This window comes from Alligator mississippiensis, chromosome 5 (genome assembly GCF_030867095.1).
Source record: "Alligator mississippiensis isolate rAllMis1 chromosome 5, rAllMis1, whole genome shotgun sequence".
Classification (NCBI taxonomy): domain Eukaryota; kingdom Metazoa; phylum Chordata; order Crocodylia; family Alligatoridae; genus Alligator; species Alligator mississippiensis.
This window is the reverse complement of record NC_081828.1, coordinates 139548409-139573270: the sequence shown is the minus strand read 5'-3', so window position 1 is coordinate 139573270 and position 24862 is coordinate 139548409. Positions and strand designations below refer to the sequence as shown.

Sequence of the window (24862 nt, the reverse complement as noted above, 5' to 3'; positions counted from 1 at the left end):
CCTGGACCCTCTCCAGGTTATCTGCATCTCTCTTGAAGTGCAGTGCCCAGAATTGCACGCAGTACTCCAACTGCGGTCTGACCAGCGCCCAATAGAGGGGAAGTATCACCTCCTTGGTTCTGTTCGTCATGCATCTGCTGATGCATGATAAAGTGCCATTAGCTTTTCTGATGACTTCATCACACTGCCGACTCATGTTCATCTTGGAGTCCACTAGGACTCCAAGATCCCTTTCCACTTCCGTGCCTCCAAGCAGGTCATTTCCTAGGCAGTAGGTATGCTAGACATTTTTCCTCCCTAGGTGCAGCACTTTGCATTTCTCCTTGTTGAACTGCATTCTGTTGTTTTCCGCCCATATGTCCAACCTGTCCAGGCCTGCTTGTAGTTGTTCCCTGCCCTCCGGTTTGTCCACTTCTCCCCACAGTTTTGTGTCATCCGCAAACTTGGACAGTGTACACTTCACTCCCTCATCCAAGTCGCTGATGAAGACATTGAAGAGTATCGGTCCAAGGACCGAGCCCTGCGGGACCCCACTGCCCACACCCTTCCAGGTCGATACCGACCCATCCACTACGACTATCTGGGTACGACCCTCTAGCCAATTCGCCACCCACCGGACTGTGTAGTCATCCACGTCACAGCCTCTTAACTTGTTCACCAGTATGGGGTGGGATACCGTATCGAAGGCCTTCCTGAAGTCTAAGTAAACAACATCAACCCCTACTCCTGCATCCAGGTGTTTTGTAACCCGGTCATAAAAAGAGACTAGAAGTCAGGCATGATCTACCTGCTACAAACCCGTGCTGGTTTCCCCTCAGCATAATTTTTCCTGCCGGGCTCTTGCAAATGTGAGCCTTGATAATTTTTTCAAGGACTTTGCCTAGGATGGAGGTGAGACTGACTGGCCTATAGTTGCCTGGGTCCTCCTTCCTCCCCTTCTTGAAAATGGGGCCACATTGGCCCTTTTCCAGTCCTCCGGGACCTGGCCTGTGCACCACGAGCGTTCAAATATTACCGCCAGTGGCTGTGCAATGACGTCAGCCAGTGCCTTCAGTACCCTCGGATGGAGCTCATCCAGGCCTGCCGACTTAAACGCATCCAGTTCCTCCAAGTGACTCTGCATCATCTCAGGGTCTACGCATGGCAGTCTGGCACCTTGCTGCTGCCTCTCTACAATCCCAGTGAGAGCCTTGTCTTGCCCCTCGCTTAGGAAAACTGAGGCAAAGAACTAATTGAGGAGTTCGGCCTTGTCCCCCCTGTCCATCACCAATTGCTTCTGCCCATTTAGTAGAGGTCCTATTCCACCCTCGGCCTTCCTTTTACTCCCTATATATCTAAAAAAACAACTTTTTGTTATCCTTAACTTGGGATGCCATCCTCAGCTCCATGGTAGCTTTGGCCTGTCTAACTGCCTCCCTACAAGCGCGAGCAGAGGAGGTTTACTCCTCTTTAGTAATCTCTCCCTGTTTCCACTTTTTATATGCCTCCCTTTTGGCCCGTAGACTGCTCTGGATTTCTCTGGTCAGCCAAGGAAACCTCTTGGCCCCTTTCCCCCTTTTTTCCCGCATCAGGATCGTCTCCCTCTGTGCCCGAAGGATCATTTCCTTAAGGCACAGCCACCCTTCCTGGGCTCCCAACTCTTTAAAACTCTTACTCTGCAGTGCGTCCTTGACTAAACGCCTGAGTTCATTGAAATCAGCTTTCCTAAAGTCTAGCACTTTCACCCTACTAGTTACCTTTCCCACTCAACATCTTATGGTGAATTCTATTATTTGGTGATCACTGTCCCCCAGGTGACCACCGATCTGTAGGTCTCCTATCATGTCATCCCCTGTTGCCAATACATAGAACTTAGAGCTCAGCCATTCTTTTTACACTTGCATAAAAAGAAATACATGCTACTTATCACCTCAACCATGAGTCTAGAAATCTTTTATTACACCAACTAGATTTTTGCAAAAAAAAAACATTTTGCAAAAATCTGGTTGGTCTAATAAAAGATATCACCTCAACCATGAGTCCTGATTGCTTTTGCCATTAGACCAATACAGCTACAACCTGGATAACCTACTACTTTTGTGTTCATTTGCAGACAAGTGTAACCCAGATGCCTCCTGTATGCTTCCTGAACCCTCTCCACCACAGACCTATGTGGATGCTGCTTTCATTTTGGATAGCTCCTGGAAAATGAGCAGTGATGAATTTGAGACAGTGAAAGTCTTCCTCAGCAAAGCACTTGATGCCTTTGACATTTCCTCTTACCCAGTTATTTCTGCTACAGGTGATAGAGTAGCTATGGTGAGCCATGCTACACCAGGTTTCAAACCCAGGACACACAAGAGTCCAGTAAAGATGGAGTTTGATTTAGTCACCCACAGCAGTAAACTCTTAATGCAGAATCATATAAAAAATTCTCTTCAACAGCTGAATGGAGAAGCTGCTCTTGGATATACCATTGAGTGGGTAATGGAAAATATTTTCTCAGAGGCTCCAAACCCAAGAGACAACAAATTCATCATTGTCATATCTGCTGGAGAAACAAGTTCATGGGACAAGGAAATGTTAAAGGAAGCATTGATGACAGCCAAGTGCCAAGGATATGCTCTGTTTGTAATTTCTTTGAGGCCATTGTGTAATGACGAAGAACTGGAAGAGCTTGCTAGCATTCCCTTAGAACAGCATTTGGTTCAGCTTGGCAGAATTCACAAGCCTGATCTTGGATACATAGAGAGATTTATGAAAGCATTTGTACGTCTCTTACGAAGTAAGTTATTACTTTATAGTTCTATTCTTGGCTATCTAATTAAATTCCCATATTTATCCATTCTTAGGCTTTTGTACTTTCAACATTGGAGCCATTTGGTTTTTGTGACTGGCTTTATGCATATGCAAATATGTCTAGTAGGATCTATACTAGCATCCCTGATCTTATTTCACATAGATTGCCTGACTAGTTTCAGACAGCAATTACTGCTGGTCACTTCTGGCCTCTGCTAGTATATGAATCAGTGTCTACTGATACTATTTCTGTAGTATTTATTCAATAGACGGCCAAAATGCTGACCTAATAGTAGACCCACAAAGGGGTATGTTGTGAAGATTGTGTTGTTGTGATGCTAGGATGTAAATTAAAAGAAACTACTGATGGGAGGTAGATCCAGTATTCTGGAAGGGTAACAACCTGTGCTGCTTGCAGAGGCTGATTTAGGGGAAGTTACTATACGTGTTTTGGCAGTCATCCTGACATGCTTGCTGTCTTAACATTGACTTACTAATTGATAAAGTTAGGATTTTTTGTATTAACATAGAACAAACGGTATGATTTCTAGACCTCCAGGTAAAAGTGAACCTTTAAGGTACTGAACTGGGAGTGTGATTGAACAACTGCATTGTGCACTATTCTTAGGCATTATGTACATGCACAAAGAAACAAAATATATTTGTACCAAGTCTACCAGTAGGGTTGCTGTCATTCTCAAAGCAATCCAATATGAATTAGATGGAATGTTGTAAAGAATATAATAGTGGTAAAGTTCAAGCATAGGATATGATTTACAGTATTCATGAAATGCTTGCCTCTGGAACAAGGCCAATGTTAGTAGAAAGTATTTCAAATTCCACTGAGTGGGTGAATTTCATGACTGCATCCTTCTTTCTTGTCAGGTTCAATTAACAGGTATCCACCAGAGGAGCTTAGGACACCTTGTGAGACTACCAGTTTTCCAAGACCATCCCCGTGAGTCCACTAATTTTATTAAGACTTTTTTACATAAATGGGAAAATTGATGTGAAAGTCCAGAGGTTCTCAGTGGTAGGGATTCCTATCAAAAGCCCTGATCCTGCAGTCACTCGTATATATGCTTCGAGTCCTTCCATTGGGACCTTTGGGTTGGGAAGCAATTTCATTTTCTGCCATCAAAAGTAAGAACCAAACAAAATTGCTTTTTGTTTATTGGAAGATACACCTGCAATTTTTTTAAATGATTTAAAACCAGAGAAAACATCTTACACCACACAAAATTCCCCTTCTGCAAAACTGTTCCTGGTTCCCCAGAGCCTATTCTGACAGAGCTCCAAATGCCTTAGTCTGACAATAATTAATTTGCTTTTGTATGCTGGCTTGGATCCTGGTCCAATCAAGATTCTTAAATTCACGGGTTGATCATTAGTTAAGATGCAGCACAGAAAAGGGGAAAGTCAAAAGAGCATGTTAACTAACAAGGCCAGTTATTTTTTCAGAGTACTGCCCTATGAAAATACTTCCTGTTTTCTAATCACTAGTTCTGTCAACCACGCTGAAGGCTCAGCAGAAGAGTATGTCTCAGATGCATATCTTGCAGCTGTAGGACATTTATTCAGCATGCTACAGGCTGACCTCCATGATGACTTTCTAGATACTGATTTTATCAGCACTGCATATGAGGATTCAGCAACCGGAAACGAAACGGAGCATGCTGATATAACAAATAGCAGTAATGAAGACTGTATATGATTTGAAGTAAGTGGCACAGAGTTGGTCCATGGGCTGGATCCCACCTCCCCCGACCTTAGGCTGAGGGACCAGTGGTGTCTGAGCCACAGCTTTCTGTCCATCTTCCCACACCTCCCCATGACCCAGAGCCTGACTGCATTGGGCCAGTCAAGTAGGATTTGTTCCCTTCCTGGCTCTTACAAAGAAGGGTAGGCCCCCCAGCACATTCTGCCTCCTCAGATTGTGGTATAGGGCCAAGATTTGGCTATCATGAAGTGTTTTTGTAGAGGTAAATACTATGTTAATACAAAGCCTATAGAAACAAGAATTAAGAATGGATTGTTTTAGTTCTGTTTATGGATATTGTCATCTGTTTTGCTCTTTATTTTGATTTACAGATGGACGGACTTCAAAATTCAAGTTAGTGACTGAAACTGGACACTGGCCTCAGGCTGAACAAAACAAATTATGAGGCATGATTCTGATATGCAGTATTTTTCCAAAGCAGTAATTCTTCTTTTCTAGGTCTCTTTCAAGGTTGTGCAACAGTGAACAAGATTTCTTCTAGGTGCATCATGGAAGAAATCTTGCCATGATGTTTCACATCCCTTATAACTTTCATTTTTTTAAATTTGATTTTTTTTTTAAAGTAAAGAAATTTGCCTAATACAAATTCCAGGTCTGATTCTCTCCAGCAGTAAGTGCTCTCAACTCCCATTCACTTCAGTGGGAGGTGGAGGCATTTGGTAACTTTCAAGACCATGACCTTAAAGAACTACCAGCTTTCATTTTGGTGGAGCTGTCTGACAACAGAAGACACTGACTTGGTTACTGGAAAGAGATGTTATACAAAGGGCTCCTGTACACATGCACAGAGCCTGCTCCGATGCACTGAAAATCCAGCACGTTGGAGCAGACTCCATTGATCAAGTCTGCTGGAATATGGAAACTGATGTGTTCTTGCAGCCTCCTGTGTTCTATGCATCAGCGTCCCAGCATATCTTCACGCTGAAAAAATGGTGGCAGGCCACTTGGAACTAAAGCTGATCAAACATATTTTATTTCAAAGTGCTCTACTAGCATTTTTAAGCGCGGGGACACTGATGCACATGATGCCTGGGCAATTCTTAATTGGCATGCCTTGCTAATTAAAGCGCCCAGTGCCATATCCCACAGCATGTGCAATGCCTTAAGCTGTGATTCAGGTTCATTACCATGAAACTATTTTCCTCATACTCCTTTTACAGGCATAAATTTCACTAACTAAAGATAAGGCAGCAATTTATTTGCTATTATGCTTCTTTAGACAAACAGAAACTAATTATAGGGCTGCTTTTTGACTGGTTTACTTAAGACAAAGGGGACTAAATAAAGTAAGAACACAAGAGTGCATCTCCTTGAAAACAACAATTCTGCCTCAAATTTGGCCTTTAATTCTGCATGCTACTTGGGTATTCAAGAATGGAGGAAAGTCTAAGTTGAACTGGTAAAAATTTTTGAGGGAACAGTTTTCTGTTTGAAAATGGTTCAACTAACCTGAAACAATGCATGGAAATGTTGGCAGGGAAATTGGCTTGTTAGCTCAGAAATTTTCAAAAAAATGTATTGTAGATCTTGCAAAAAGTGCTTTTTAAATTGTTTCAATTTAGGGAAGATTGTATATTTCTGACTTGGACAGAAAAACTTCAGAATTGCAAAATTTCACATAATGGAAGTGCTGGTGCCTACAAAGCTCTACTTGAGGGAGTTTCATTCTATTTGTACTTTAATATGATTTTGATATGAAAATGTCCTAGGATTTATTTTTATATAGTGAAACCTCAAGTTTAACTGGCATGATATCAACAGTAGTATAAAAAGACTATGGTAGTGTTAAAGTGAGGTAGCTGTGAAGATCCAGGAATGATATGAGAAGTAAGGCATTTTGGGGGGTGATATCTTCTATTAGACCAACTGCATGGTTGGAAAAAAACAAGACAAGCTTTTGAATGCAAGATGTTTTCAACAGGATCTAAAGTACTTCTCTCAAGTTTCATACATGTAACAGTATTATGAAAACAGCCAAAATTGCTAAAACCAAAACTGTGTTCCCTATAAGCAGTATTATCTGTAAGGGTAAAAGTAAAAAAATGTCATCTTAGATGAATATGGAAAACAAGCTGAGCCCCAAAAAATCTTTTGTAATATAAAAGTCAATGTCAACAGTACCATACTCGCACACTATACTGTATACAGTTCAGATCAGCTTAACGTTTTATGCTTCAGTTTTTGAAGTTTCACTGCTCACCTCTTTTCTGTATAAATCTCTCACCTTCAGTGAAAGCCATTTCAAAGGGGATAGTTTTACAATGCACCTTCTGTTACTTTGTTACTATCATACCGAACTTTTTTAATGCACTTTATACATGTCATTACACTAATTAAAACTACTTACCTGAAACATCAGCTGGTGTTTTGTTTTACAAGATAGCAATAGCTAATGCAATGCACTTATGTCAGTTAAGACATCAAGCCTAGTGATGGTAAGAGGAACATTTCCTGGCCAGCCAGTGCATCCACACAAAAGCCAGTTTGAAACTGCTTGCAGATGGGAAATAAAAACAAGCCATAGAATCCACACACATACCAAGCTTATTACCCCTTCATTTTTCTTGCCTCAGTATTATGGAATTGGAGAAGCCATTATACCATTTTATGTGGTAATGAAATCATAAGCAACACAGAAGAATAGAAAGGCAACGTGTAGAACAGAAAGTCTAAGCAATACAAACTGGTTTTCTGTTTCCCATTATATAGTAAAATCAAACTAATAAGATGACTGCTGGTGAAATGAGTAAAGCAGAATCTTGCATGTAGTGGAACAATATGCCAAACAGGTGTTAAAGGTCCAGTATCCCACAGGGATATAGGGACAATAGATACTGCAGACAAAATAACTGTACAAGAAAGCTCAAATACAGTTTATTGTGCATGTTTAATCAGAGTGTACATAGATGCTAGTGCAACAGGTTCTTTTTCAGTTCTCAGACTCAATGTAGAAAAAAATCTGACTTCATACTTTTTTTTCTATATTGGAGTTAGTAGCTTTCATTACTCATTGAGTGAGTTAGTAGCTTTCATTGTTTAAGAAGCCTCACATTGCAAATTATAAACTATTTTCTTAGAGGTTCCTGAAGAATACTATGGTTACCACTAGACTAAAGACAATTTCTTCATGAACCACTTCTGTTTAGTTCTTCAAGGAGTACTACAGAAACCACGCAGCTTTAATAAAATAAGGGATCTGCAAAAGAGTCTTTAACGCGTTTGTTTAATATTGATATCTGTCTTATGGTCACCTTCATATTCTTCAGACTCCATTCTGTTCCATGCTCTGGAAACAATTCTCAAAAAGTTTTAGTATAATTCTATTTCTTTATTACAAATATTTACAGACTACATATTAGTGCAACTCTTATTTCCACACTTTAACAATGCCATCTCTTGATGCAGTTACTATAAATCCTTGAGTAGTCTGGAAAGTAGCAATATCTGTAATGATGTCATGGTGTCCGACTGGAAGAGACTCTGGACCCCGACGAGGAGTTTCATCTGTAGGTCCCGCCTTCTGCTTGTTTTGAATTTCCTATCCAGAAAAATAGAACCATTAATTTCAGAAAGTTTCATTTATAAAATGTGGAAAATCTCTGTTTTTGAAAGACAGGTTCTTATACTGACAAGTTAGAAAGATGCATTTTAAAAGGAAAAAAAATACTTTTACAGAAATGCTCAGCCTACAGTTTCTGAATGTAGGTCAGTGCAGATGTGCCCCTTCCCCCCTCATAATCTAGCTTCTTTATCTTGCACTGAAGTCACTGTTTCTGTCCTTTGTGATTTAAAAAATGACACTGGTACTCTGACTACTACAACACCACTGAAGAAATGATTAACAGAAAATATTCACTTGTCACCCTGATGGAGAAATCCTAACTAGTGTCATTGCAGTTAGCTTGTCTTCAGAGTTTTAAACCAACAGCAGGAATTTTGGTTTTTATTAAGCTTTGAGGGAAAGATATTCAAGTTTTGTATGTTTTTATTACAATCTCTACGTAAAACAAGTACTTTTGCTTTAACTGACTCCATAAAGGAAACTTATTTTGATATCTGCTTAAAAAGGAAAAACTTTTTATGAAAAACCTGCACTGATTTACATTTTAAAGAGATGGGTAAAAAAATCTTCCTTGGTATATTCAGGCGGGTCTTATCCAATAAGTCAATACAACTCATTACAAAGTAGTATATAACAATCAGTAGTATTGTTAGTGACAGGGGTTGTTCTGAGGTATAAATTAATGGTCACAATTCTGAGATGAGAATTTTCTATAGTTTTCTGATGTATTTTGTTCTGCTTGTTTTCTAGCCCTCATAAGGGAACATAATTTAGTTAATTTTAACAGCCTTTATTATTGACAGTATTGTTTAAATACTTGCTGTACCCATCTGATATAACCTACGTAATGACCTACATATGGAACACCTTAATAGTGACTAGCAAGCCAGGATGTTCAGTGTTAAGTGTCTCAGTTTCAGTAACTTTAATCACATAAATTCAACGAAGGTACTAGGCATCCCCCACCCAAGTATTTGTAAACAGTAGCTACTTTTTCTTTTTTAAATAATCCCTTCATTATTATTATTACCTCTAAATAATAACTCAGTGATTAAGAGACTGGCATCCTCTATAGAACACTGATAACTGCAATACAAGTTTCCCCACTGACATGTCAGTACACTTGAACACTGACATGGCAGGACCACCCCTACAGACAAACAAGATATGATTGTGGGTGAAAGAAGGACTGGGGGACAACAGGATACCTGAACCACTTCTGTGCCTTCGATTATCTTCCTATAATAGGATACAGATGGACAATTAGCGCTTCCTGCAACAACATATGATCTCTCAGGATAAGCCAGATCCCAAAACCTACAGAAAAACAAGACAGACAAATGTGAGGACAAATGCTCAAATCTGCTTATATTTTCATGCTATTTTCCCAATAGTCTTCTTGCTTTCTATGGTAGAATTCAGTTAGATCAGACTTTACAGAAACACCAAAGCAAAAGTTCCAGGTTATAAATACAAAATACCCCAAAACAAAAAACCAAAAAACCCCCAAAATACTAGTTAAGTTTGTATCTCTCAATACACCAATAACTGAACTACTTCTTCCAACACAGCACATCAAGCACTTCATAAAAAAGGTGGGCAGTAACTCCATTCTAAAGATAAGGAAGTGAAGTTTCCTAATGTAAAAAAAGACAGCAGACAGCACTGTTCTCCACTCACTGTTGCTTTTATATAAGAAGTGGACATAACCAAATACTGATGCCTAGTGTAATGGGACTACATATAATAAAAGCAATAATATTAAGAAGCAAACCCTTGTAGCACAAGATTACATATCTTAATACTCAGGCACATCTTGTTCAAAAAGATTGCTCGTACTATTTTTACCTTATTTTCATATCTGAACCTGCTGTTAGTAATATGGGATTTCCAGCTGCAGGGCTACAGTATATTCCATGAACACTGTGAGGTGAAGGCTGGTGAGAGAAAAATGAGGACATGTTACTTCCTTCAAAACCACTTGTGTGTTGCCTGACTTCACAGAAGGAAAGCCTTCTGTACAGCTTGCGAAAGACTGGTTTTCACTTTGTGACAAAATACTAATCCACTCTGTTAAATGGTCAAATCTTAAAATGTACAGAAGTAAGTAACTTCTGGTTTTGTATTGTTTTGTGAGCAACAGAAACAACAGACCTAACTCTTCTTAGGCAGGACACAAAACTCAAAGTTTCCAAAGAGGTATTTCCAAGTGAAATTAACTTATCTTTGACAGAATTGGGTGCACAAAATCAAGTTGAAAAGCATGGAGTACGACTAAAACTTTGATAACCCAGTGGTATCAAAGTTGTAGGCTGTGGCTTTTTTTTTTTTTTTACTAATTAACCAAATCATGCAATGTTTGTATATTTGGTTATGAAAAGCCATCATTATACAGTAGGTTTTAAAGAACTTGGACAATAAGCTGAATATGAGTTAGCAGTGTGCCCTAATTGCCAAGAAGACTAACGGCATACTGGGCTGCATTGGTAGACGTGTTGCCAGCAGGTCAAGGGAAGTGATTATTCACCTCTGTTTGGTGCTGGTGAGGCCACATATGGAGTAGTGTCCAGTTTTGGGCACCCCACTACAGAAAGGATGTGGACAAACAGAGTCCAGCAGAAGGCAACAAAAATGTTGAGGGGGCTGGGGGGCATGACTTATGAGGAAAGACTGGGGGAATTGAGCTTATTTAGTCTAAAGAAAAGGAGACTGAAGAGACTTAATAGCAGTCTTCAACTACCTGAAGGGAGGTTTGAAAGAAGATGGAGCTGGACTGTTCTCAGTGGTAGCAGAGGACAGAACAAGGAGCAACAAGTTGCAGCAAGGGAAGTTTAGGTTAGATAGCAGGAAGAGTTTTCTCACTAGGAGGGCAGTAAAACACTGGAACAGGTTACCTAGAGAGGTGGTGGAAGCTCCATCCTTGGAGTTTTTCAAAACCCAGTTAGACAAAGCCTTCGCTGGCATGATCTAGTAGGGGCTGGTCCTGCTTTGAGCAGGGGGTTGGACTAGATGTGACCTCCTGAGGTCCCTTCCAGCCTTAACTTTGTATGATTCTAATCCAACAGTAAAGGGAAACCTACAATTTTTATGAGTAGATAATCATTTAACCAAGTACAGGATATTTGAATTTCCAAATTTATAAAAGGAAAAAAAACACTGCACACAACAGTTGTGGTCAGGGAGGAATTTTTTTTTCTTTCCTTCCATACATTTCACACCCCTGGAAAACAAAAGGCAGCTCTCACAGCTGAACAGCAGTTAAAAAAAGCCATACAATACAGACTGATTCATAATAAGGTATCTTTTTCCTATTTAAAAAAAAGTATTAAACCTAGTGGTGGGTCTACACTGTAAAAAGGAAAGTGAAAAAGAACAAGGCATTACTATAATCTCAGGAACAGCATTTAGAAGTAATAAAGAAACCATGACACAATACTATAAATGTTGGGAAAATCTGTACACTTTCCACCATATTTCAGGTTGCTGGTTTGTTTTTTTGTGAAAACATGAGTGAAAACCATGTATCATTATCATCTCCTCTACAACAGATGAAGGTGTAAGGGAGGAGATTGGAGGAGAAATAGGGAAACATTTCTGTAACATCCTAGAGCCTTTAAATAAGCTAAATTGAGTGTTGATGGCAAAACATAACTATACTGGTAAAAATAAGCCCAGGTTGAGAAGTTACTGAAAGAGAGGGCAGAAAGTTAAATTAGAGTCAAAAGTGCTGAAGTGTCATTTGGTGTCTGAGGACTTCTTAAAGAGAATTATGAAACAATGTAATGGGAAAAGAAAAAGGAACCCAGACCTGTAATTCTGAAAGAGGAGGCGTACTGCTGGCCCACAGAGTAAAGCGCCTATCGCCGGTTTCCATATCCCACATGGAGACTTCATTATTGCCTTGAACAGCTACAGGAAACACATTGCCAACACAATTACAGATACGCCAGATGGCTTGGCTCTTGCACCTCTTCTGCTGAGGTGCAGTATAAATACTAGGCTTGCTTTCCTGCAAGATCATGCTTGTCACGCCTTTTTTAGTTTTGAAAATATTTTGCCATTTTCATTGCTACAGTGGCCAGATTCACTGTGGTTAAAAGGGCCCCAAATAACTTTAAGGTCATTTATACTGCTTAAAAAAGAAAGCTCTCCATTTTTTCCAATAATCATTTAAAAGTGTGATTATTTCCAGCTGGGGAACAATCTTGATCCTAGTCTGTGGGTGGCAATTTGGTCTGCATGGATATTGAGGCCAGTTGAGCATTTTTCTTAAGGAACTTAAATAGGAGTCAAAGTTCACTTCAGCCTGCTAAAAGTAGTTCTCCCAAGTCTACAGAAACTCCTATCGGAGGTCACGGTCTTGACCCAACAAAGGTACGTAACACACACATACACTTTAAACATACAAGCAACTCTGCTAACATTAAGGAGATTGCTTTAACAGATCAGAACTCCAGTAACAGTCCAGCAGGCAAGTTCTGCAAAACATCATTTATTTGTGTGTCAGAAGGGGACTGGATTACATTATTCTTAGACTTAGTATCTACAGTCATTAAACTAAGAGGTCAAATTCAGAAATAAGTTGAAGTAAACTCCAAAACCCAAATTTTAAAACTTAATTTACATTGTATGAGAAAACTGAAGTTTTCTTCTTACTATACATACCAACTTTGTCTATTTTGTTAAAGCAGGATATTTTTAGGCATAAAAACCATCCTACTACAGAAATGAACTGTTGTAACCACTATCTAAAATAATGTTGCCAAGTACTACAATGCTATCGCAAACAAAGTAGTGCCTTGGGAGATTTTCAAAAGCCACAAATGATTTTAGATCCAGTGAGATTCGAACAGCAAACTTCCCTTTGCCCTTGAAAGTCCCTACGCAATAATATGCTAAACTGAGCACGCACTTTACCTGCAATTACCCATGACTGATAGAGAGGGTGCATAAGCAGACGTCTGATCCGAGCCCTGGAAGGATGGGAATGGCTGGAGATGGGTAATTGAAACCTCATGTCCCAGCATGCCATGGTGCCATTGCTTGTACCTAATGAAAGAAAGAGTTAGTCAGTTAGAGGGATTTTACCTATATCCTTTTTTCTCTTCCCATGGTAAAGGGACTTGTTTCAAGTAATAATTTGATAGAGTACCTCCTGCAAAGAAGTCCATTCTTGGAAAGCTGTTTTTCCTTTTGTAGCCATTTTAAAAAAAGCATTGAGTGCCAGCTTTGTAGCAACTTTATGGGAACTTCATTTAACGAACAGTAAAATTAAGCTTACCAATACATAGCCAGCACTGGTGTACATCCACAGCAAATGAGGTTATGAGACCTAACCTCAAGTCATGTTTCAATGTCCAGGCATTACTAGAAGATCGTAGGTCCCATCCAACGAGGGAACCATTCACAGTGGCATAAGCCAGCACAGACTGTGCCCCTGAATTGAAGTGATGCATATCAACCACACACCCATCATCCTTCAGGTCTAAGAATCTGGGACGAAAAAACAAAAAACACCAGACCATTATTCTCCCCTTAGCTGAAAATGGTTTCCTGGCATTCTCACCTTCAGATGTTTTTGGGATCCCTTACGATCACAGTTTGGACCTGGCTCCAGTGAGAGATGCATGGGCAGAAGTCCACTGCGCCCCCATGAGCCCCAGGAACCCCAACAAGACGCCAGCAGACCACCAACGGTCCCCAGCATAGCCAGGAGGTAAGCGGGGAGTTAGCATAGCTGCAGGACAACTAAGAGGAGCTGAGGAGGGTCACCCCCCTTCCCCATGTGCCACGCGACCAGAGCCTTGCAAACAGAACACACAAACAGGCGTGCTCTTGGCCCAGCGTGCAAGTTTGCTCAGGAGGTGTACAAGACCCTAGGCAGTGAGCCTCAGGGGAACAGTTGGCACAGAAGTAGCCAAACTACTATCTGTACAATGGTGGGTGGGACACATCACAACCCAAAGTTCCCCCCTGCAGCTGGGTCCCTCCCCTCTGGTACTTCCGAGGCCTCCACCCAGACAAAACCCGTGGTTCTGGTCTCCATTCAGACAAAGCCCCTGGTTCTCAGCTGTGGGGGCTACCTGATGACTCCAGGCACATGGGATCAGGAGCATTGCAACCTCCCCTTGTGAGGTTTGCTCCATAGTGGAGTCTCGGGAATGTCAGATAGTGGAGCTCCAGAATGCGACGCAGAGGCTGTGAGCCATCAGGGATGACGAACAGGAGACTGACTCCTACTGCCAAGCCCTTCACCCCAAGAAAGAAGAGGGAAGACCTAGGTCGCCTGCCAGGACAAGGCAGGCCAAGAGGCACTCCCATACTGTCCAGCCAGGGGGTCAGACAAAGGTTGTCTCCAGCCCCAAGGCTCGCTGTACCAAGGCCACCACCCCCCTGGATCTCTGCAACAGGTACAAACCCCTTGAAGCACCAGTAGAGCCTGCAGAGCTGCCAGCTCCTGCAAGTGAGGAAGAAATGCGACCAGCTATCATTCCCAAGATGAAATACAGAGTGGTCGTTGTGGGAGACTCCATCTTGAAGGGGACAGAGGGAGCAATCTGTTGCCTCAACCCCTTAGCCTGGGAGGTCTGCTGCCCTCCGGGAGCCCGTATCTGGGATGTGGCCGAGAGGATCCCAAAACTTATCCGGCCCTCTAAAGACTACCCCATGCTCCTTATTCATGTGGGCACAAATTACATGGCTCAGAGCAATCCCAGCCAGGTCATGAATGGCTACAGGGCTCTGGGAGCAAGGCTCAGGTGTTTTTTATCTTGATCCTTCCAGTTACGGGTCATGGGCTGAGGAGGGAGAGATGAACTGAGGCAGTAAACAGAAGACTGCAGCACTGGTGCCATCATGAAGGCTTCAACTTCTGCAGCCACCGTCCGCACTTTGGAGAGAGAGGCAGTAGTCTGTTGGGAATAAAGATGGCCTCCACCTCACTCCACTGGGAAAGAAGCTCTTCTCAGCCAGAATGGCTGACCTGCTTGCCCAGGCTTTAAACTAAGCTCGCCAGGGGATGGGCGGATAGCCACCAGAGCAAGCTCAACAAGCATCAACCACAAAATCAGCAGGTTAGGATGCTCAAGTGAACCCACTCCTATGCCCAGAAACACAGCTTCTCCATGAGTACATACAAGGAAGCCTAGGGTCTCCAATGGCATACTTACTTGCCTGTACACTAATGCAAGGAGTTTGGGGAATAAACAGGAGGAACTGGTCCTTCTGCTAAACAAAAATGACTACAATCTCATAGCGATAACGGAGACCTGGTGGGACTCCTATGACTGGACTATGGGTATAAATGGCTATACCCTGTACAGGAGAGATCATGCTGAAAAAAAGGGGCAGGGGTGTAGCTCTCCATGTAAAGGAAAGCTACACATCCCTACAAGCTGAGATTGGCACCCAAGGAGGACGACTGGAGACCCTTTAGGGAATATGAGGGGAACATGGTGAAGCGGATACAATGGTAGGCATCTACTACAGACCTCCAAATCAGGAACAATAGCTTGACCAAGAATTCGCCAGTGCATGGTTGTCATAGGAGACGTCACCTGCCCGGACATCTCATGGGAAGAGCACTCGGCCAAATCCGATCAGTCTCAAATCTTCCTTACATGCGTGGATGAGCTCTACCTGTCTCAAGATGTTTATGGGCTAACAAGAGGTAAGGCGCTGCTGGACCTGGTACTGGCCAAAGGGGATGATCTAATCAGCAACATAAGAAATCGAAGGGAAGCTGGGTGACAGTGAACATGTGTTGATCACTTTCACTATCCACTGCAAAGCTGGCAAGTCAGTCAGCAATGCAGCAGTCCTCAACTTTTTGGAAAAGGGTGGGGGCGCAGACTTCATGATCTGTTCAGGTCCCTTCCAACCCTAGAAACTATGAAACTATGAAAAGTTTAGCAAAGGCTCCAATTGGCATTAATCTCTCCACTGTTTAAAGCCATCCCCACACTACCTCCTGCTTGTTTATCCTTCATTACAGAAAAAACTTGAAGGAATATTTACAGGCTCAAAGCCAAGGAGCATGACATACATTGTGAACATGATGTAAGACTTCAAAAATTTTATAAAAAATATATTTTGCAGTTACTGAATGCCTCTGGGGACTTCAACTTCCTTTAAAAACATTAATTAAATGAAGTGAGGAGGCAAGTAAATACCAACCTCACTTTACAGAGAAATACTGAAGAACAAGAAAACCGAGTGATTTATTTAAGATAGAAAGGAAGTTAGCAAGACATCTGGATAAATAGCCTATATCAACCTGCTCTAACCTCTGCAATTCAGTGATTAAAACTGAATGCCCTTTCAATCCTTCTTTACTAAAGTGGCATGGCATAACTGATAACAGCACACTAGTAAAACACAGTACACAAACTCTGCTGTAGATACATACCTGCTCTGTATTGGGTGAATTTTGGGAGATTTAGGAAGCTTCGAAGCTTCAATCCCAAGAAGCTGGATGGCACCATTATCTGATGCAATAGCTAAGTAATGCGAGCCTTGGCAAAAAGTAAGCGTCTTGACATGTCCTCCTATCCGAGAGTATGTCAGAATTGACCTAAATGGTTGGGGGGAGAGAAAGAAAGGAAATTGTTTCTAGCAGTAACACCAGTTACCTAGCAGGCTCAAAAAAAACCCCAAACCTGCTTCTCTCCACCACCAAAAACAACTGTTCCTTATGAGAATATGAAGATCCTACAGTTAACTGCTTCAGAATTGGAAAATGTTGACATATGAGTTGCCTGCATAACCTTAACTCTTCTAGTGTACGCATACATATCATGAAAGGTCTCTCAACATCACACTAGTCAAGTTGCTTGATCACACACTAGTCTATAGATATAATAAGAAATAAAAACCCTTGCAAACTTAGGGTGCCTATACATGACCAGGGAGGCAGCTCCTGCCGCGCTGTAAACAGTGCATCGGAGCAGACTCAATTAATAGTCTGCTGGAGCATGGTAATTACCATGCTTCAGCAGCCTCCAGCGTCTCATGTATCAGTGTTCCCATGCTTCAAAATGGCAGCGGAGAAGCTTTATCTAAAGCTTGTTCAATGAGCCTTAAATAAAAAAAAGTGCCCCCACCACCATTTTGAAGCGCGGGGACACTGATACATAAGACACTCCAGGAGCTTTAGTTAGAGCCGCTCTCAGACTACGTGTATAAACGCCCTTAAATATTAACATTTGAGTTATGACAGTAAAATTAAAACTAATGGTCCGGTGCATCTTCACTGAGTTTTGCAGGAGTTATTCTCTCTATAGCTGGCCCCCATGTATCACAAATCCTCTTTTAATGGACAATGCAAACTTTCAATGCATTTACCATCACATTAAATATCATTACTATCATATACATCAGAAGGATTGCAATTCCTTTGCCTATTTAGTAATTCCCCTTGTAGTTTCAACTAGCTAGAAAGAACAAAGATGGCAAGAATATTAACCACAACATTTTACATAGTTGTACACTTAAGTATTCAAACCTAATGGTATCCCTTTAACAGCTCTAATAGGCTCTAGGAGCAATTCCAGGTTTATTCCCAATTTATAACCATTTTTTTCCAAAAACAGAAGCTGCACAATTCTGTCAGTCTTAAAGATACCTAGTTGTAGTGGTTTTTCCCTCCATTTTTTGGCTGTTCCAGATTTTCACCGTGCCATCATTTGAGCATGTGGCAAAAATGGAATGTTCATCTGAAACTCGAATGCGGTTCACTGCCGACTTGTGCTCATGAAGGTGAGCCACCAGCAGCCCTTTGGGACGCCATCCTACAGAAAGAGCAACAGGTTTGTGATTGACTTTCAAATACAAATGAAAAATGGATATTTCTGTCTGATCTTCCTCACCAAGCAATCGTTCGAAATGTGCTTGGAGCATACACAACACCAGAAACATACTAAGTAGGGGTGCACCAATAGAGATTTTTGTGGCCAATACCGATAGACGATTTTTAAGGAAGCATATCGGCTGATACCGATCCGATTTCCGATACCAGCCTTACAGTATGGAGAGCTGCCTCTAACTGGTAAGTCTGGTGTGGGGGGAGGAGGAAGGGGAAAAGGAAGAGGAAGAGGAAGGGAAGGGGTGTAGTGGGGGCAGACGTGGGACAGCTGTGGCTTGTCCGGGGGGCATGGGGGGGCGGGGCGGAGCTGTGCCCCCAGATCTGCATAGGGCTGCAGTCAAATTCACTGTAGCCCCTTCCCAGCGCTGCAGCCGCCTGACCCAGCACAGCCCCACCCAGCCAGTAAGAGCTTGGCATAGCCCTGGCTCTGGCCCCGGCCCCAGCCCACTCCATGCAGATCTGGGGGCACATGCCCCCTCCCCCCATGCCCTCCCATACAAGAGGCAGGAGCCACTGGATGAACAGGTGAGTGTGGGATGAACCTCTGGACCAGCAGCTCCCAGCTGAGTGGCACACAGCAGTGGGAGCTGGCCCCCACTTCCCCCCCGCAGGGGCCTTGATCTGGATTAGCAGTAGCTCTGTCCCACACCCGCCCCGCCCCAGCTGGGCAGTGCTTGCCCCTGCCCCATCCCCATTCCTTCCTCCCCGCAGGGGCCTTGATCTCCCCCCTCCCCTCCCAGACTTGCCAGCTGGAGGCAGCTCTCCGTACTGCTGGGCCGTGCTCCTCGCCACCTGTGCTGTGCCGCGGCTGCACACATGCACGGCCCATTTATTGGTCAAATCAAAATCGGCCTGATATGGCTGATTTCCGATATAGTAAATTTTCTTTATATAGGTACCGATCCAATATCAGACTGATGTATTGGTGCACCTCTAATACTAAGCAAGCTCTGCATACATCAAAACACAAAACTTAGCCACTAACACCCAGATCTTCAAAAGGTATATTTACACCTGACACCTATTAATATCAATGGGAATTAGGGGTGTCTGGAGACTGCTCCAACATACTGTAATTATAGCACGTCAGAGCAGACTCGATTAATTGAGTCTGCTGAAGCATGCCAATTAGCATACTGCAGCCAGCCTCCATGTCTCAGTTATTAGTGTCCCTGCTCTTCAAAATAGTGGTAGAAGCGCTTTAACTAAAGCTTGAACAAGCTTTAGTTAAAATGCCCCTGCCACCATTTTGAAGCATGGGGACCTTGATGCACAAGATGCTGCAGGCACCTCAGTTAGAACAGCTTTCAGAGTCACTCCAATTAAAGCAACCCCTCCCTAACCCCCAGAGCATGTGTAAAAACACCCTAGATGTCTAAATACCTGGGAAGAATTGGTCCCAGGTTTACCAGTACTCAAGAGGGTATTTTAGGATAGCCAAAAGCAAGAGACAATATTGGGGGGGGGGGGGGGTTTTGTTTGTTTGGTGTTTGTTTGGTTTTTGTACTTATATACATTCAAATATGTTCTCTTACATCAGCAGTCATTGAAACTAGCCTCTGATGTTGGTGAATCTAATTTCAGCATAAGAGAAATCCATAGAAAAGACTAAGGCTTTAAGGATATTGTGGGCCAACCTTCCCCTCTCAGGACCCCCTACTCAAGTGCTGGGAGCTGCTCTGAAAACCGATATCTAAACCATGAGCTTTTAAGATGTCAAAAGCTAAATTGAAGCCACTCCACTGGCATTTGGAAAACAGCAGTGCAGTGCCATTACTTGACATCGTGGGGTAGAGGAAACCAAGCTCTGAAGTTCTGCTAGGCTCAGAGCCTGCTACAGAGTGAAAGCTTCCCAACCACCTTGGGAGGAGCCACTTAGGAAATAAAGTTCAAGTCCATGAACAAAAGGCTTTGCTGCTACTCTGCCACCAACTTCAGGGCTGCTACCAGCACGAAGCTTAGAGAAAGGATAGAGTAGATGTTAACACCACCAGCTTGATGCACGTTAAAGAAATAGGAACAGGTTACATCCTGGCAGCAAGCTGCATTTAATGTATGTCTCCTACTCCTGTTATCAGCCACAGCAGTACCTTCGCACCTCTGGCTTTCAGTCGTGAGAGGCACATTTTGACTGCTGGAAGAGGGCTGGCAGAGTATTCACTAATGCTATCACTGCTCGAACCTGGAAGGAGGGTTTTATCTTTGCTTTATGGTAAGCACCCACTTTATCTGGCAGTACTAATGGTCAGCAGCAGCTCTTGGTGTACGTGTGTGTCACTGTTACTTTCTCCCACCGAACATCTCATTATAAGCCCATCACAAATACTGCTCATAAATCAGGAAGGAACAGCAGGTTCCATTAAAGTCTATGAAATCTATGAAAGTGAAGGCTTAAGCTCAATCATGGATTTTCAGAGTTACTGCTGGTAGATATTAAAAATATCACAAACTGCAGAGCAAAAACAGGATTAAAACATCTCCTGGGTTCTAAAATGAACCAGATCAAAGTTGCATGACTACAGAAAAGCAGAGAGCCAGAATGTACAGGTAGTCCACAGTTACTTGCTTGGATCCCAATTCTCAAATCTGCACACCAGTGTACAGTATTCTTCAGAAACCAGATTGCAAATTGCAGCACTGTAACTGGCAGCTCTGCTTTTTTTGTATATATATTATGGGGTTCTGATCAACCTTAACATCTGATACTGACTGACTGACTCTGGAATGCTTCATGCTGCAGCCTTAATGTTCCATTGACAATGTTTTCTGCATTATTTATATATTCAATAAAACATCCTGGAAACTGTTCTCACTCCATATGAAACCTAGTCAAAGTGCTTAAAATCACTATTTCAAGCTCCAGGGCCAATGTAAGTGATGCATTCCTTCTTCTCACAAAGGGCAATGTATCTGGACTCATTTCCTATATGTTTGTTTCAAGGAAATATTCTAGGAACATTAACAATAAATGGAGATTAATAAAGTATGAGATTAGTGTTGGGAGCCATATATGAATATTAAATATGAACATTTTCCTGGCACCCTTTAGGGTAGAACAGGTCAGCTGTTTGTTGTCCCAGAGACACATTATGCTTTTCATGGTCATAAGACTGTCTTCAAAAAAGAAATATATGGCTTAGCAGAAAGTACGCCTCATATGAGGAATCACTTTATATATCAGTCAAAATTATGAAGATTTAGTGTTAACTTCTTGGATGACCACCTCCCACATGTTGCTTTGTTTAAATGGGAGCTACAGATGTTTAGGACTGAGCATTACAACACTTCACAACTGGCAGACTGACCTCTATGGAAGTCCCAGCCCAAGTAACATGCCTAAACTCCACAGGCCTATAAAAGGCCTGGGGAAAATTAGGCAAATCCCACTCTGAAACACAACCACCAGTGTAGTGAACAGGGTTCACTACAGATCGGAAAGCTGGGCTAGAGACAATGGGATGATGTGTGAGGCAGACAAATATAAGATGCTACACTTCAGTCCCTGGCACATGTTACATGTATGCTTTGATTACTGTGTTAATTCAAAAAAAATGTGACATCTTTGTGGCTGGTTTATATGGTGCCATGTAGCATGTCCCATCATCCAGATGCTGCCAACCAGCTAATTGTCAGCACTGGGTCCTAGGCAGCAGGAACCTGGAACCTGGCTGGCCTGCCAGGACCCAGCACCTTAAAGAGTCTTGGTCTGAAGCCCCAAGGCACCAAGTACCAGTAAACCTCAGGGTATGGGGCAGCTCCAGGGCCTAGGACACAGCCATCCCCCATCTGATACTGAGGATAGGCCAGTAAACATCTTGGGTCTGAACCAGAACCAGGGCTTCCCAGTGCTGAATCCCCACCCTCAGCTAGGCATGGGGTTGTAGCACAGGGCAGCTTTGGGGTCTGGGACAAAACCCACCCCCTGCCCAACTGGTGGTATCGATCTGGAAGTAGCTCTGGATTCCAACCCTGCTCTATCCCCAAGGATGCTGGGCACATTTGAAGGAGGTGCCCAACACAAGCAGCAGGGATAGGAAAGTTCTTTAAACTGGCTCAAGCAGCAGTGGGAGCTTTCTCCAACCCCTACTGCATATGCTTCTTTTAAAAAGAGCCCAGAGTGAGCAGCTGGAGGTGGGGGAGCTTCTCCTGTCCCCCACTGTATGTGCCAGTTTAAAGAGAACAAGAAACATCCCCAGCTGCACTCACCTGTTTAAAGAGCTGCCCAGCACTATCAGTTGGGGATGAGAAAGCTCTCCCTTTCCCCACTTCTTGTACCAGCACCTCTTTAAATACTCCAAGACCTTTAAAAGGAGGCAGGCAGTTGGGGACCCCAGCTACACACCCAATTTTTTTTTTTTACACTTCCTGACACCCATAAAAATAGCACCTAGAGTGTAGAGAGCTCCTGGCTCCCCAGCTGCCACTTCTATGTTCATGGGTGGGGAAGCTTCCCATTCCTTAGCTGCAGGTGTTCCCCAGCACTGGCAGCTGGCACTCATGAAATTGGAGGAATTTTAGGCTCCATTCCCAGGATTGCACGACTTGCCACCAGCGTTCCCTCTAAGCTGTGTGGTGTGAGCAGCCATGCAGGTGCACTCATGCTGCACTGCCAGATGTGCCTGCGCACACCACACAGTTTAGAGGGAATGCTGCTTGCTGTACACATCTAGCATGGCAGGTTGCACAGTTTGGAGAATGGGGCATAAAATTCCTGCCTCCAATTGTACAACTGCCTTAATGTCTGCCTGAAGATTTAGGGGAGAATAATGAAAGCACACACACCGAATGGGTAAGAACCAGCAGTCTGGGTGGATCACACACTCAACATGAGGCAGCAATGTGCCACAGTTGCAAAAACAAAACAACCTCCAAAATAAATGCAATTTTGGACCGTATCAGCAAGAGTATTAGGTGCAAGACCCAGGACGTGATATACTGCAACTCTACTCAGTATTGGTTAGGCCTCATCTAGAGTATTGTGTGCTTCTTTTGGGTTCTGTTTTTTCAGAGGATGTGGACAAGTCAAAGGGGGTCTCTGGAGGTAGGCAACAAAAATGATCCTGGGGTTGGAAGGTAAGTTGTAGAGGAGATGTTCTCTCTAGGGAGAGAACTAGACATATTTAACTTGGAGAAAAGACAATTAAAGGCCAGAACATGCTAGAAGTCTTCAAATATGCCAGTCTTCAATGGCTTTAAATTGAAGCAAAGTAGATTTAGATTAGATATTATTCAAAACTTCCTCATTGTTAGAATAGTAAGACAGTCGAAAAGACTGCTGAGGGAAGTTACGAGATCTCTCACTGGAGGATTTCAAGAGGAGGCTAGATAAGCATTGGACAGGGATGATTTAGGAGTGGCGTTCCTGTATTGATGGCTGGACCAGATGAGCCTTGTGGTTCCTTTCAACCCTCTGTTACACAGCCAACCACAAACACTAAAGAGGGATGTGTTAAGCCCCAGGCACGTAAATTCTGAGCTGTAGGGAGTTACCTGTTATGACTCCTTCTGGAGTTGATGAGCAGGAACTTATTCACTCCTCAGCTTTTTAAGATATTGTTGAAAGAAAACATAATGATGACTTTTACACAACAGCTTAGTAGCTAAAGCAGTCAACCAAAGAATTGGTGAGCCAGGTTTAGTTTCCTCCTCTATCAGAGAAGGTTCAAACCTGCCATTCTCAACTCCTGGAGGAGTGCCCTAACTACCAGGCTGTGGCCTAGACCAACTTGATGAAACTGTCCCATTTCTCTTGTTGAAGCTGCTCTACCATGGAGAAAGAATTCAAGATTTGATGAGCCAGAGAGAGAGCAAATAAGCATGCATGTGTGATTCTAGTCCAGTATTTAGGGCATCACTGGAAAAAAGTAGTTTCTACTCCTCTTCCAAGAGCTCTTTATGTATTTTATCCAATTACAGTTTAATGTAATGTGCAGATTCCCTAACCAAACAACTTTTTCCCCCTAAGCATTTCAACTTTCCCCAAGGATGAATATAGTTTAAAAGATTTCAACTTCTGTCTAATGACACCAGGACCTTGGCCATTACCTGGAGGCGGTGGCTTGCTTTCCCATTCAGCATTCTCCATCATCTGTTTGGCGAGTCTTTCTGCATTGCACTGTTCTCGCTTCTGCTGAATTAACTGCTGGAGTTCCGTTTTACAAGTAGTGATGCGTAACTGGTAAGTGGAGGGGGATGCTGTACTGCTTAAAACCTGTATAGTTGGCTTCCTGGTTTGGATGACAGTTCCATCACTTGCCTGTAAGCCACAAGCATTAAAAAAATTGCATAAATCAATTAATACTTCATGCTGAAGACAGCAAAAAAGCATCATCCCTTAAACTGTTAGTGGTAACTAGAGATAAAAATTAAAAACTAAGAATTCAGTATTAAGCAAATTGTCAGCTTGAACACGAAAATGAAGGCCAGAAAGAGCGGATGTTCAGAAGCCACAACCAACATGAGACTCAAATCAAAATGTCTCATTTGCATGACAACTTAAAATACAAATATAACATTACTAATCAAAAATGGAACAAACAATTTTGCATTAACTGCAGAGTTTCCATTCTGTGTTTTTTACCAAAACACACCTCCTATAGCAGCAGTTACTGCTTTCCTAACACAAAGAATGGCAGTTACCAAATAATAACTTGCTTACATCAGACTAAAAACAAAAGCTCTAATCATTTCCACTGTAGTTCTAGAATTAGAAAGGGGGTCACAGCTAGCTACGACAGTCCCAACCCTGCAAAGTATTTCACGCAGACAGCCCCTTAACTCTACACCAAATGTTTAGAAAGGTCATAAACCCTCATGTTCCAAAGCAGAAGTCAACCCTGAACTACAAAAGGATAGAAAGTGGTTCTCTTTTTCATTTGGC

At 42.5% G+C, this 24862-nt stretch overlaps 2 protein-coding genes across 2 annotated transcripts in view; one reads left to right on the top strand and one right to left on the bottom strand.

Annotated features, from left to right (window-relative positions):
* The window catches only part of COL6A6 (collagen type VI alpha 6 chain), an 84277-nt gene extending 77361 nt beyond the window's left edge, over positions 1-6916 (top strand). The window contains exons 34-37 of the mRNA XM_059729355.1: positions 2093-2764; positions 3664-3736; positions 4282-4498; positions 4870-6916. Coding sequence (XP_059585338.1) covers positions 2093-2764; positions 3664-3736; positions 4282-4492 — 956 coding nt within the window. The 3' untranslated portion in view covers positions 4493-4498; positions 4870-6916. The remainder of the gene's footprint in view (positions 1-2092; positions 2765-3663; positions 3737-4281; positions 4499-4869) is intronic.
* Positions 6917-7404: 488 nt separating this feature from the next.
* The window catches only part of PIK3R4 (phosphoinositide-3-kinase regulatory subunit 4), a 38792-nt gene continuing 21334 nt past the window's right edge, over positions 7405-24862 (bottom strand). The window contains exons 11-19 of the mRNA XM_014602545.3: positions 24028-24238; positions 17743-17908; positions 16528-16692; positions 13402-13613; positions 13038-13169; positions 11929-12029; positions 9969-10057; positions 9329-9437; positions 7405-8096 (exon numbers count right to left, since the gene is read on the bottom strand). Coding sequence (XP_014458031.1) covers positions 7926-8096; positions 9329-9437; positions 9969-10057; positions 11929-12029; positions 13038-13169; positions 13402-13613; positions 16528-16692; positions 17743-17908; positions 24028-24238 — 1356 coding nt within the window. The 3' untranslated portion in view covers positions 7405-7925. The remainder of the gene's footprint in view (positions 8097-9328; positions 9438-9968; positions 10058-11928; positions 12030-13037; positions 13170-13401; positions 13614-16527; positions 16693-17742; positions 17909-24027; positions 24239-24862) is intronic.